The 13,595-nt window shown below is 52.7% G+C and overlaps 1 protein-coding gene across 1 annotated transcript; it reads right to left on the reverse strand.

Moving 5' to 3' along the window:
• Positions 1 to 158: 158 nt before the first annotated feature.
• NAALADL1 (N-acetylated alpha-linked acidic dipeptidase like 1) lies at positions 159 to 11,996 on the reverse strand. Its single transcript, XM_063095942.1, has 18 exons — positions 11,812 to 11,996; positions 11,558 to 11,730; positions 11,355 to 11,476; positions 10,846 to 10,968; positions 8,690 to 8,973; positions 8,485 to 8,589; positions 7,711 to 7,796; positions 7,428 to 7,547; positions 2,909 to 2,994; positions 2,763 to 2,826; positions 2,604 to 2,671; positions 2,343 to 2,434; positions 2,171 to 2,261; positions 1,337 to 1,418; positions 1,080 to 1,253; positions 917 to 1,004; positions 713 to 805; positions 159 to 345 (listed from the first exon to the last, which is right to left on the reverse strand). Exons 1-18 carry the CDS (start codon positions 11,994 to 11,996, stop codon positions 159 to 161), a joined length of 2,223 nt encoding a protein of 740 aa, XP_062952012.1.
• Between the last annotated feature and the right edge of the window lie 1,599 nt (positions 11,997 to 13,595).

Raw genomic sequence — 13,595 nt, forward strand, 5'->3', positions numbered from 1 at the left:
GTCCACAACTGCTGGGACCCCAAGCTGTTGCCTCAGAAGCTTGAGAGGTCCCACAGTTGTGCCCTCCCCCGGCATCAGGGAAGACTGGTGGGACACACCCCAGTAGAACAGGTGGGAGAGGGTTAGGATAAAGAGAGAGCCAAAAAAAAAGGCTGGGGTCAGAGGTCAGCCACAGGCCTCAGGGTGGCTGCTGCACCCTCTAGGGCCACCACCACGATGCTGAGCTGCCTCTGTACCTCAGCCCAAGCTTCAGATCCGGGGTCTGTGTCCTTGGCAGTGGAGCAGGCATTGGCCAGGCCTGGGAATGTGGCTGTAGAGCCAGTGTGGGGTGCCCAGAGCACGTGGCTGTCAGGAGAAATGAGGGAGGATCAGGGTCAGTTGGGGACCAGGAAAGAGGAACTTCAGCCTGGAACTTACTCAGTTCCTGGACACAGCTAGGCACAAAGGCACCCCCTCCATCTGTCTGAAAGCTGGGGCTCTTACAGCAGTGGTGGTGGGATGAGATGTAGGTGACCCTTAACCGATTTGCCTCCCCTCCCGGTTGCCTCCCCTCCCCAACTGTCTCAAGGGGCTGGGCTGTGCTGTCTTTTTTCTTTTAATTGGGTTGTGCTCAAAAGGGCAGTGAAACTGCCATGTTCCTCCTCCCTCAGACAGGTGACCATTGCCCAGCCCCACCTGGAGGCACTTCCCAGGGGCTTCGGGACAGTCTCACCTGTAGTAGCGTTCCTCTGGGAAGGCTCGTGGGTTCAGGAAGGACCGTTCCAATAGCATCAGCTGGTCATTGAGCATCCGGACCTGCAGGGTGCTGCAGGAGGCAGGACCTGCTGGTCACCTTAGAGCCAGCAACCCAGCTGCCAGCCTGGCACCCTGCCTTGCATGCTGCCCTCCCAGACACCTGGCCACTGCCCTTGCTCACTCAGGGCTGCCTTTCTGCAGTGCTGATATGTGTTGGTCCAAGGCTTCAGCTGCTGACTCAAATTTCTCCACTGCGGTTACCAGAGGCCCTGTGAGGAACAGCCAGTTGCTTAGCCCTGGTGGCACAAGGCTCCCCATGCCTCAATGTCAGGGGCTGTCCGTACCCAGGCTGATGCCATGCTGCTCCAACAGGGCCCCGAGGTCCTGCTGGGCAGCCTGCAGGAAGCTGCGGAGAGTCTCGCTGTAGTCACTGACATTGAGGGGCAGGAAGAAGCTGTCACTTAGCCGGAGAAGCACACTCCCTGCCGTCCGGGCCACAGCCTGGTGGCTGCCGAAGCCTGCAGGGAGGGTGACAAGGCCAGGGCTCAGTCTTCAGCTCATTCTCTTCCAGTCTCAGGATGCCCCTTGTCTCCCTCCTCACCAGGGTCCAGAAATTTGTCCACGTAATCGAAGGTGTCGAAGGCTGTGTGGTAGGTGGGGTAGATCCGGGCTGAGGTCTTGCTCTGGGGAAACAAGACCCAGAGGTGGGCTTGGCATGGAAAGTGGGAGGTGTACCTACAGTGAGCTACAATGTGTGGCCACTCTCTCAACTGAATCCTTGCCACATCCATGAGGTGTGTTCTAGAATCCCCACTTTACAGAGGAGGAAACAGGCTCAGAGAAGTCACACAGCTAATACGTGGCAGAGCTGGGTCAGGTGTCAGTTTCCTGTTTCACATGAAGGAGAAGAGCCTGAGGCTTTGGAGTCAGATGAGGGGACTGAATCTTAGCTTCACCCTCCTGAAACAGTATGGCCAAGAGGTGGAGAAAGGGCTTTTGGAGCATCAAATGAGACATAGGCTGAGGACTCTGCTCCTTTACCTCATTTCACCCTCACATCCATACTGTGGGTCATCCCATTTCATAACGTTATTTAATCAACGTTGAGATAAACTTATTTCCCCCCCACGTTTTAAGATCTCTGGAATCAGGATGCTTCGTATAGTCAATGTCATCCTACAACTGATTGGCAGTGGGTTTTTTTTCCATCCCAATAGTGCATAACATAAAGGTGCATCTTACAATCATTAGTATCTTACATTTGATAACATAGATGAGCATAAACAGATGCTCAGAGAGGTTAAGAAACTTGGCCAAGGCAACAAAGCTACTGAGTGAAGGAGACGGATTCACTCTGCCTTAGAGCAGCCAGAAGGAGAGGAGGGGGCTCCTAGAGCGAGGTACAGGGGCGGGGGATGGATGGACGCCTGCTCACCCGGTCATAGGTGTAGGCGATGTCCATGGAGGAGATGCCCAGAAAATGAATGAAAGGCGCATAGTCACTGCCAGCACCCAGAGAGCCCAGGCTGCAGGAAGGAAGGGGACCAAGCTGGAGGGTGCTGGACTGCTCGCCGCGCCTGGGTCCCCCATCTTTTCCCTGAGCTCACCTGGGGACTATGCCATACACCGGGCTGCTGCGGTTGAAGTACTGGATCCAGTTGTCATAGATGCTGAGGTCACCGGTGCCTGGTGAGCGGATCTAGCCAGGACGGGGATCTAACCTTGGGACGGGCCCCTCCCCAGCCCCAACAACAAGGCAAGTCCTCCACCCAGACCCCAATCTCCAGCCCACCCACTGTCCACCTGATCTTACTAGGCTCATCCCCTCCTCAGTCCCGCCCCAGCCCTGCCCCCCCAGCCCCCCCCACCTCTTTGGTTGCAGAGAAGACGACACTCTGGACAGGGGGCGTCCCCTGCACCCTAAGGGTAGCATTGGCTGTGCGAGGAGCAGAGAAAGACTGTTCAAGCCCCAGCCCCTTCCTTTACCACCTCAGCATCAGCCCCAGCCCTGGTCCTCGCCCCCGTACCGAACACTGAGATGTCCACGTTGATGTAGGCCACGGTGCGCTCCTGCAGCTTGCTGAAGAACTCCTGCGGGCGCCAGGGCCACGTCAGCCTGTGCTGCCCTGCCGCAGGAACCCCTGTCGATCCCCACCCTGGGGGGCTCACTCACCTCTGTGAATTCCGTGGAGCCAATGAGCCCAAACTCCTCTGCCCCCCAGCTCGCAAGCACAATTGATCTGCGGGGTCGCCAGGTGCCTGGGGGGTGCAGAGAATGAAGGACTGGAGGGCAGGGTCCCCAGGATCCTGGGGTGGGTGGCTTAGGGGAAAGGCTGGGGATAGGCGGAAGGGGGAAAGAGCTGGAAAAGGCAGGACAGCTGTGACAGGAGGTCCTGGCACCCTTCAGGCAGATCTTCCAGGAGGCTCTGCCCTCTTTCCAGCTTCCGTCCCCTCTCTGTGACACCCTTCCCCCAACACCAAACTCCTCCAGATGGGGGTCCCGCCTGCTAGAATGCCCACCTCCCTCTTCTCTGTGGTCTATGGGAAGATCTTCCAACCCTCCACCCTCAACTTGGACTTCTGTGCATCCCACGCAAAACTTGCCCATAACGATCTTCACCTGGTGACAATACATTAACGTTCCCCTTAGGGCTTTATCCACCTTGAACCAATCCTTACAACAATGCCTTGAGGGAGTTACTGTTATTTCCATTTCACAGTTGAAGAAACTGAGCTACAGAGAGGTTAAGTGGCTTGCCCAGGGTCACAAAACTGGTAGACAAGAGAGCCTGGTTCATATCCAAGCATCTGGGTCCAGGGTCCTGGGGCTTAACCACTGTCCCACACTGCCTGCTAGTCCCTATGCCCCTACTGCTTTTGCTACAGTCAACAGCCACCTCCTGGAGGCCTTGGTGGGTCTCACTTGCCCCTCTCACCTCCTCTGACTCCCTCTCGCCCACCGCAGTGCCACATGCTCTGGGTTTTGCTCCCACCTCAGGCTGCAACTCAGTCCTCTTGCATCACTTATCTTTTCATTTTAAATGTAAGTTGTGTTTTTTTGTTGTTTTTTCTTTTTGGCCTTTACGGGGATCCAAATAAATGAAAAAAAATTTGGTGGGGGGGGGGGGGCCGGCCCGTGGCTCACTTGGGAGAGTGCGGTGCTGATAACACCAAGGCCACGGGTTCAGATCCCTATATAGGGATGGCCGGTTAGCTCACTTGGGAGAGCATGGTGTTGACAACACCAAGTCAAGGGTTAAGGCCCCCTTACCGGTCATCTTTTTTTTTTAAAAAAAGAGGCCTTTCCTAATGAGAGAACTTGCAGTTTCAGAGGCCACAGTTGGAAAGCAAGTGCCCAAGGTCAGGGAGAGAATGAGAGAGGAAGAAAGGGACAATCTTTGCTTTTTTGAGAATCTTGGCTGAGATGGAAAGAGATTGAGGGTAGGTGGAGGAATTTCCAAGGTTGTGAGAGATTTCCTTTTGAAGAAATGAGAGATGGACCTGATTATCTTATGTTAAACTAAATTTCAGATGGAATATGATAAAATATAAAAGCCCAAACAAAATGAATGCACTTGAAGAAAATCTGGGTGAATAGTTTTACACTCAGTGGGAAGGGGAGACCTTTCTAAATGAAACCCGAAACACAGAAGTATAGAGATGATTATATAAAGCAATAAAAGGTCTCTATCTTAAAAAGTAATAACTTTAAAAGACATTTTATTTTATTTTATTTTATTTTTTTTTAAAGATGACGGGTAAGGAGATCTTAACCCTTGAGTTGGTGTTGTCAGCACCACGCTCTCCCAAGTGAGCTAACCAGCCATCCCTATATAAGGATCCGAACCCGTGGCCTTGGTGTTATCAGCACCACATTCTCCCAAGTGAGCCACGGGCCAGTCCAAATAAACGAAAAATTCTAAAGTACAACACGATTACATGCTTGCAATTAAAAATTCTCACACCTTTTCCTGCCAAAAATGCATAACCTGAATGTAATTAGACAAACCTAAACAGAGGGACATCCGACAAAACATCAGGATTATGAGAGACAAAGAACAGCTAAAGAAATATTACAGATTAAAGGAGACTAATGAGACATGCCATGTGTAATTGGATCTTGGACTAGAAAATTCCTTTGCTGTAAAGATCATTACTGGGACAATTGGCAAATTTGTTCATTTCCTGATTCTGATCATTGTGCTGTGGTTATAAAAGAGACTGTCCTTCTTTTTAGGAAATATACAGTGGCATGTTTAGGGATAAGGTGCAACCTTTTCACAACTTTTAAATACTTCAGAAAAATATATAGTTACATGAGTATCATAAATAGAAAGCAAACATGGTAAGACCAATATTAGAAGTATTTGGACGAAGGGTGTACGAGGCTTCTTTGTACTATTTTTGCAACTTTGCTAAGTGTGAAATTATTATTATTATTATTATTTTTATTTATTTTTTTTTAGTGACCGGCACTCAGCCAGTGAGTGCACCGGCCATTCCTACATAGGATCCGAACCCGCGGCCTCTGGGAGCGTCGCTGCGCTCCCAGCGTGGCACCCTCCCGAGTGCGCCACAGGCTCGGCCCTAAGTGTGAAATTATTTCAAAATAAAACATTTAAACAAAAAAGACAGGAATTCCCGCACTATCAAAGGGGGTAAGGTCAAAAGCGCAGCCTCTCTCCACAGCAAGCTCGTCCACCGCCCCCTCTCAGTTGGCTTCAGCCACGCCTGTGGTTCACGCACCATGTCCTCTGCCCACTGCCCGCTTCATCTCCCAAGTCTCCTTTCTGACCTGGAGACCGCCACCTCCTACTGCCCGCTGGCCCTCTTCCCCGACTGTCTCCTGGGTACCTCAAAATCAATATATGAAGGGGCCGGCCCGTGGCTCACTCGGGAGAGTGTGGTGCTGATAACACCAAAGCCACGGGTTCGGATCCCATATAGGGATGGCCGGTTGGCTCACGGGGTGAGCGTGGTGCTGACAACACCAAGTCAACGGTTAAGATCCCCTTACCGGTCATCTTTAAAAAAAAAAAAAAAAAAAAAAAAATCGGGCCGAGCCCGTGGCGCACTTGGTAGAGTGCTGCGCTGGCAGCGTGGCGACGCTCCCGCCGCGGGTTCGGATCCTATATAGGACTGGCCAGTGCACTCACTGGCTGAGTGCCGGTCACGAAAAAACGACAAAAAAAAAAAAAAAAAAAAATCAATACATGAATGGGCACACAATGTATAAAGATGTAATTGTGACATCAATAACATAAAAGGGATGGGGTGGAGCTCGACAGGAGTTGAGTTTTTGTGTGCGATTAGAGTTAAGTTGGTATCAGTTCAAATTCCATAGTTATAATTTCAGGATGTTATGTGTAATGAGAGATGCGGAGAGTTATGGAGATGGATGGCAGTGATGATGGTTGTGCAACAGTGTGAATGTATTTAATGATACTAAACTGAACACCTAACGTGTAAAAGGGGGCTGGCCAGTTACTCAGCTGGTTAGAGCACCGCCTTGTAACACAAAGGATAAGGATTCAGATCCACGTGCCAGCCAGCCGCCAAAAAAAAAAAAAATGTAAAATTGTAAAACTGGTCAATTTTGTTATGTATATTTTACAATTTTAAAAGAGAGACAGAGAGAAATTGATATGTGAAGAACCAAATTTGGGCCGGCCCGTGGCTCACTGGGGAGAGTGCGGTGCTGATAACGCCAAGGCCACAAGTAACAACCGGCCATATAGGGATGGCCGGTTCGCTCACTGGCTGAGCATGGTGCTGACAACACCAGGCCAAGGGTTGAGATCCCCTTACTGGTCATCTTTTAAAAAAATAAAATAAAAAATAAAGAATCAAATTCTCTTTTTCCTGGATCTGTCCTCTGACCTGTTGTGTTTTTCATAAATGGCCTGCCATCCATGGAGTGGCTTACACCAGAGCCCTCCACTTGTCCTGTCCCTCACCTCCGTGTCCAGCAGACTGTCCTCCCCACTGCCCCCACCCTGGTCCAAACCCCATGATGCCCCCAGCCCCGAGGGTGACAAGGCCTCTAACTGGTCCCTCCATGCAGGCCCCTTCCCCACCGTAGCACAGGAAGCCATTTGGAATTTGGATTCCGTCATGTCACTCTCCTGATTAAAATAATTTGCCAGCTTCCCACCATCCTAGGATCAAACTCCAGACTCCTTGCTTGGGCTGCAGGCCACTGTGGCCTGGACCTGCCCCACCAGCCCCCTTTCTAGCCGCTGCCTGCTGGCTCTCCCACTCCCTAGAGCACTGGCACCTTGAAGTGCCACCTCCACAGAGAGACCTCCCTCCAGTTGGGCTGGCACATAGCAGGCACATGAGACACATTTGTTGATTAACAACTGTCTGTCATCCCTGCCCCAACTGGGCTGAAGTTCCCCAAGGGCAGAGCCTGGGCACTGCCTCATTTATGGCAGTATGGGGCTCCATCTGGCACACAGGAGGCTCTCAGAAGCTGCTGCAAACAATCACTAGCCCATTCCCTGTACCACACGGGGCTACTCCAGGCCCCGGCTGCCGGCCCATGCGTCTCTGCCCCCCCAGGGCCCTCAGACGTGGCACAAGAGGGCCATGAAGAAGAGGGAGAGGAGGTGGGACAGTCACAGGCTCAGAAAGGACAGTCACAGGCTCAGAAAGGAGAGTTCCTGGACCAAGGCAGGGGGCTGCCTCACCTTTCTTCAGCAGGGTCCCCAGGACACGGGAGATCTCCAGGAGGACAGCAGTGCCGCTGCTAGGGTCCACAGCCCCATGTACCCAGCTGTCCCGGTGGTTTCCATACAGCACGTAGCGGTCTGGCCAGAGGAACAGAGAGGCAGGAAACCAGAGGGAGGACGGGTGGGGTCAGTGGGCTTGGGATGTGGCCCAGGCAGGCCCCCGTGAGGACACAGTGAGAGTGGTGGGGCGCTCAGAGCAGGGCAGAGTCCTTGGGCACGGTGGGTGCGACGAGGGGCTCACCAGGCTCCACAGCCCCGCGGATGATGCCCAGGACGTTGGAGGAGTTCCTCAGCTCCAGGCGATTGTAGACACTCACTTTCACCTGGCTGGGGAGCGGGGAGGGTGTGACAAGAGTCTTGGCCCTGCCCACTGCCTCCCACCCAAGTTTCAGTGGGAGAAACTGAGGCCCATGGCAACATCACTTGCCCAGAAGTACCAAGAGAGGCAGCGAGGCAGCCCAGCTCTTCTGGTTCTAATTCTTTCACTTGCTCGCTCAGTAAGTGCTTATTGGGTACTTAGTGCATGCCCAGCACCTTACTAGGCTCTGGACAATGAAAGGGACAGATGTGGACCAGCCCTCACAGGACCTCCCTCTTCTGAGCAAGACAGACCATGAGGAAGTGAATAACCACACGTGAGGGGCTTGGGAGGAGAAGACAGCTGGTGGCCGGGGGGTACTGCGGGGTTGGGGGGGAAGCTGGCACGGGCCCCGAGCTGGGAAGGAGCTTGGCATGTTCAAGAGAGGGAGTGGCTGGAGGGTGGAGGTTTGAAATGAGGTGGCAGGGGCAGAGAAGACCCCACAGGACCTTGCGGGCCACACAGCTGTTCACAGGCTTCCCCAAAGACATGACAGATATTTGGGGGTCAAGAGAGGGGTTGGGAGAAAGAAGGAAGAGGAAGGGCAGGCCTGAGGTGAGAAGACGGAAAACCCAGCATAAGAGAAGGGAAACAACGGGAGGGGAGATGAGAGCTGGGGGAGAGAGGGCGACGGAGGGAGAAGTGGGCCCCGCTTACCTGTCTGCTGAGAAGTCACCATCGGCCCGGAAGCCAGGCCCCAACTTGTAGTCACAGCCCAGTGCTCCCTGCCAGGTGGCCAGGGCCGAGGTTCCATTGAGGTTACTGGGGAAGAGGGAGAGGCCGTTCAGAGTAAATGTGGGTGCAGGGGTTGAAGTTTGGGGGCCATCGGGGGATGGGCAGGAGACCTCCAGGACAGGCTCACCAGAGCAGGTCTTTTGCATCCTGGAAGCCAATGGGCTGTGTGGGAATTGGGGGAAATCCGGAGACATTAGTAAGGTCCAGGCGGAAGGAAGAGGGTTTGGCTGGAAGGTAGGGAGTCAGGGGGTCCCCAAAATACTCGTAGTAGGAGCCTCGCTCCACCCCCGAGGGAGGCAGGTGCCAGGAGTTCGGAAAGGTCTCGTTGGGTAGGCTCAGCCCATCGTTGATGTCAGCAGGGTCTGTGTACACCAGTACCCCGGCCACCCCATGCTTGGCAGCGTTCACGGCCTGCAGGAGGCAGAGGAAGCTGTGTGTAGGGGAGGGACAGGGACAGAACGCATCCTGTCCTCTTCTTCCCTCCTCTATGGTGGAAGCCAGGATAGATCTGTCTTCCCACAGGCAAGATGATGTTTGCACAAGTCATTCATGGTGGTTCTGCTTGCAACCACAAGAGACTGTGGGGCATAGCCAGGCCGATTCCTATCAGTGGGATCTGGTCCAATGGACAAGGAAGTCTGCAGTGGAGCACTTTGCAACAGCATAGAAAAACAAGGAGGTACTTGTACAGCCATGTTCACAGCAGCGTTATTCTCAATAGCTAAAAGGTGGAAACAACCCACGTGTCCATCAACAGATCAACAGATAAATGAAATATGGGATATAACAAACAATGAAATAGTATGCAGCCTTAATAAGGAATAAAGTTCTGATACAATATTAATGAACCTTGAAGACATTATGCTAAGTGAAATAAGCCAGACACAAAATAGCAAATATTTTATAATTTCATTTATACGAGGTTTTGAGAATAAGCAAATTCACAGGGACACCAGTAGGATAGAGGTTACCAGGGCCGGGGTGGGGTGGGGGTTATGGTTAAATGGATACAGAGTTTCTGTTTGAAATAATGAAGAGGTCCTGAAATGGATCCTGGAGATGTTTAATGTGCATGTACTTAATGCTACTGCGTTGTACACATAAAAATGGTTAAGATGGTGAATTTTATGTTATGTGTATTGTAGCACAGTGCAAACAAAACAGTACCCTAAAAAAAAAAAAAAAGAATGATCTCAAGGATGTATTAGGTGAAAAAGCATAGCTCAGAGCCACGGATGCTGGGGCTACTTCTGTGTAGAAAGGCCGGGGAGGGAGAGGGGTAAGAATATACATTTATACACTCCTTTTTTTTTTTTTTTTGAAAAGATGACTGGTAAGGGGATCTTAACCCTTGGCTTGGTGTTGTCAGCACCACGCTCAGCCAGTGAACAAACCGGCCATCCCTATATAGGATCCGAACCCGTGGCCTTGGTGTTATCAGCACCGCACTCTCCCCGAGTGAGCCAGGGCCGGCCTCTTTTTAACCTTTTTTTTTAAATGGAAATTTTATAATCTGTATATTTTTACTGTGCTCGCTTCCCCTTTTTTTTTTCTTTCTCCATTCTCTTCCTCCTTCCATTCTCTCCTTTTCTGTTTCTTTCCTTTCTTTCCTTTTCTTTCCTGGACACTTTTTTTGTAATTGCAGTAAAACACACCTAACCCAAGACTGACCGTCTCCACCACTTCAGAGCGCGCAGTTCCGTGGCGTGGAGCACATTTGTGTTGCTGTGTGACCATCACCACCACTGTCCCAGAGCTCTTTTCATCCTGCAGATCTGAAACTCTGTGCCCATTAAATAATAACTCTTCATTTCCCCCTCTCATTTTATACCTTTCTATATCAAAAAAAATGTTTTTAAGTTTTTTAAACCATAAACATGTAATACCCAGTCACAACTTTTTTTTCTTGCCATTCCGGAGACCTGAACACTTGACCTTGGTGTTATCAGTCCCATGCTCCTTGTCACAAATTTTGATTGAAAAGAAATGGGGTGAGGGCAACAGGAGGGATATAAGCTGAATATTCAGAAGAACTACCTCATGGGAGGACTGAGACTCCCAGAATATCAACACTGAAAATTTTGCCCAATCTCTTCCTTTCCAAAGGCTCAGAGGGTTTGGGGGAGGCACTCGAGGCCACACAACCATCAGTGGCACAGCTCGGAGCAGAGCTCACCTCTCCTGCCTCACACTCAAGGCTTGGCTCCCACACTGCTCCTACCCACCCCTCCCACCGCCATGCCTCGTCCCCATGCAGGCCCCTGCACTGGGGCTGCTGCTTACCTTGGCCCCACGCCCTGCACCCCCATAGCGAGTCAGGGCGATGGTGCCTTCGAGTTTGATGCCCTGAGTCTGTAGCTCCTTAAAGTCTTCTTCTGTGCCCTGGTTGGCATAGACGAGCAGGCCCTAGTCCCAAGAGGAGGTAATCCTTAGAGCTGGGCTCAGCAAGAGTGGGTGGGGGGAGGGGCGGGAAGGCTGGGTGGCAGGAGGAAGGATTTAGATTCTGTTTCCCACCTCAGCTCCCCAAGGACTGTCACCCCTGGTTTCCTCTGTGTCCGGGTGCCCTGAAACAGGCTTGGCCTTGAGCAGGGGCCACTAGTGTTTGCCGAATGACTAAGTGATGGAGGAAAGGAGCACCAATGGAGTGTGGATGTGAGTAAATTTGGATGGGGGGGTCACTGGGCCTCAGTCGAGGTGCTTCTCCTCATGCCCCTGGGTCAGGGTGGGGAGAAGCCTGGGTGGGAGCCAGGGGGCCTGGGCCATGGCAACAGGGGAGGGGGTTCCAAGCCCACCTGTGGAGTTCCAGGGGGACCATAGGCAGCATAGGGTGGCACCACATCGGGCCCCCCCTGCTCTCCGGTCAGGTTCTCCTCTCTCTGGCGGCAGGTATGGAGGATGTCCCCAGTGGGGCCCACTGTGGAGGGTGGGCAGTGTCAGGGCTAGCAGCTTCCCCACCCCTGTCCCCAGGCATTCCCCAGGCTGGGCAGGACCTCACCGACTTCCACGAGGTTGGGCTGCTCCTGGCTGGGAAAGGACAGCAGCACTTCATACTGGGGGGCCTCGGCCGCGTCCAGGCCTGACACGGGGTCCCTCCAGCGCTGCAGCAGCAGCTGCACCAGGGCCTCATCGCGGGGGCTAGAGGACAGGTGTGGCTCCCTGGAGAGTTCTCTGCAGAGGGCACAGGGAGGGTAGAGCTGGCGTCAGGGAGGGGCCTGTGCAGACAGGAGCAGCAGGCAGAGCTGCTCTCACCTGAGGTCCTCCCGTATCCTGCTAGCATCCAGTTGTCTCATGACAGTCTCAAGGACCTCCAGGTCCAGGTCCTGGGGGGCTGGCTGGTTGGCCCCTTTGGGGATGGCAAAGTGGCCCAGGATGACCCCCAGCCCCAGGAGGGCAGCAGCTCCCACCCCCAGCCCCAGCACCTTCAAACTTTGCATCCTGCAGAATCCTGGCTGGCTGGGGTGGCCCCGGTTAGGGCCTCCTTTTAGACGGGGTGTCGGGCCTAGTTAACCATTACCCCATGGTGGCATTGCCCTTTGCCCCAGCTTTCAGGGAGAGTAAAGGAACATCACGCAGTGGCATCCAGGAGCTGCATCATTCACCTGAGAGGATCTCCAAGGACATCAAGTCCACCATGGGACACTGAGGCCCAAAGAGAGAAGGGTCTCACCTGGGGTTTCCCAGTAAAACACAGGCCAAGCCAGGACTGGAACTCAGAGGTCCTGTGTCCAGAGCAGGGCTGTGCCTACTGCCACCATCACTGCTGTGTCTCCCTTGTGTCATCTGGTCTCCAGCCACATCTAGCCCTGTGTGTTTGAACAGATTTTGAGTTCAAATCCCATTCTTGCTAGACATAAACTGTGCGACTTGGGCAATTCACTTAGTTCTCTAAGCCTATTTTCTTAGCTTGCAAAATGGGCATAGTAAAAACTACTTCACAAAACCATGGTGCTGTTTTCATTAAACAAGGTTGCCTCTGTAGAAATATCTAGTGCCATGCAGTGGAGTTCAGTAAATTTTAGTCACCCCCCCATCAGATCCCCTAAAACACAAAGCCTAGAGCTAAAAGAAGAAGAGGGACACAGACTAATACTCTGCACCTGTCCTAAAGGGGTCCCAGTTTATGCGAGGAGGTGGAACTCTTGAAGAGAGTTCTGTTCCAGAGAATACAGCAAGGAAGTCCACACTTACTTGGCAAGGCGACTTCCTCCTCCACTTCCTGGCCCTGTCTGGAATCCATCCATTCATCCATCCGTCTGTGCACCATCCACCCACCCTCCCATCCGTCCATCCATCCACCCATTCACTCCTTCACTCACACATGCAAGCATTGTTCATTCATTCAGCTCCATGCTAATCCATGTTAGGCCCTGGGAAAGTGAAGTCCCGCAGAGGAGACGGATAGGCTTTGGGTTCAACCGTGTGCTGAGTGCCCTACAGAGGTAGGACCACTGTGCTCCCAGTGGAGAATGAGGAATTCTGTCTTGGGGGGAACATTTGAGGGAGTCCACCCAAGATGAGAAGGTATTTGACATGCAGGGAAGGTAAAGGGAAGCCCTCCGAGCACATGGCCTAGCATGTGCAAAGGCTGAGAGGGAAGGTAGCACACCAAGTACTCAGCACAAATACTGAGCCTCTTCTAGACTTCACAGAGCCAGGCAGGGCTGGGAAGGTCCCCAGGGCTCAAGCTATGGCTCCTCCCACCCTCTCATGTCCTATTCTACTTTGACTCTGCCCAGCCAGGTTGCAGCCCATTGATTGGCCCAAAGATGCCTGAAGAGCTGGGTGTGCTGGGCCCTGGTGGACTCTGTGTGTGTGTGTGTGTGTGTGTGTGTGTGTGTGTGTGTGTGTGATTTCACAGCCCCCTTGCAGATCAGCCCCCTTCCTGCTCACAACCCCATTTTTCCAGCACCTCCTGCCCCATCCCCTGTGCCCATCTCCCCTTGTGCTGCTGGTCAGGAGGGTCAGCATCGGAGGACCAAGGATGGGTGGGAGGGGGTGTTGTGTGACCAGCGACTTCAGGGAGGTGCACCAGG

Source organism: Cynocephalus volans, chromosome 4 (assembly GCF_027409185.1).
Source record: "Cynocephalus volans isolate mCynVol1 chromosome 4, mCynVol1.pri, whole genome shotgun sequence".
NCBI lineage: Eukaryota > Metazoa > Chordata > Mammalia > Dermoptera > Cynocephalidae > Cynocephalus > Cynocephalus volans.

What these genes read in the sequence shown, in the direction of transcription:
- NAALADL1 (XM_063095942.1), bottom strand. Translation starts at nt 11,996, where the DNA reads ATGCAAAGTTTGAAGGTGCTGGGGCTGGGGGTGGGAGCTGCTGCCCTC. An exon ending in CTGCAGAAAGGCAGCCCTGA is followed by an intron (nt 806 to 916) that starts GTGAGCAAGGGC and finishes TGCCTCCTGCAG; the next exon opens with CACCCTGCAGGTCCGGATGC. An exon ending in CCAGAGGAACGCTACTACAG is followed by an intron (nt 346 to 712) that starts GTGAGACTGTCC and finishes TTCTCCTGACAG; the next exon opens with CCACGTGCTCTGGGCACCCC.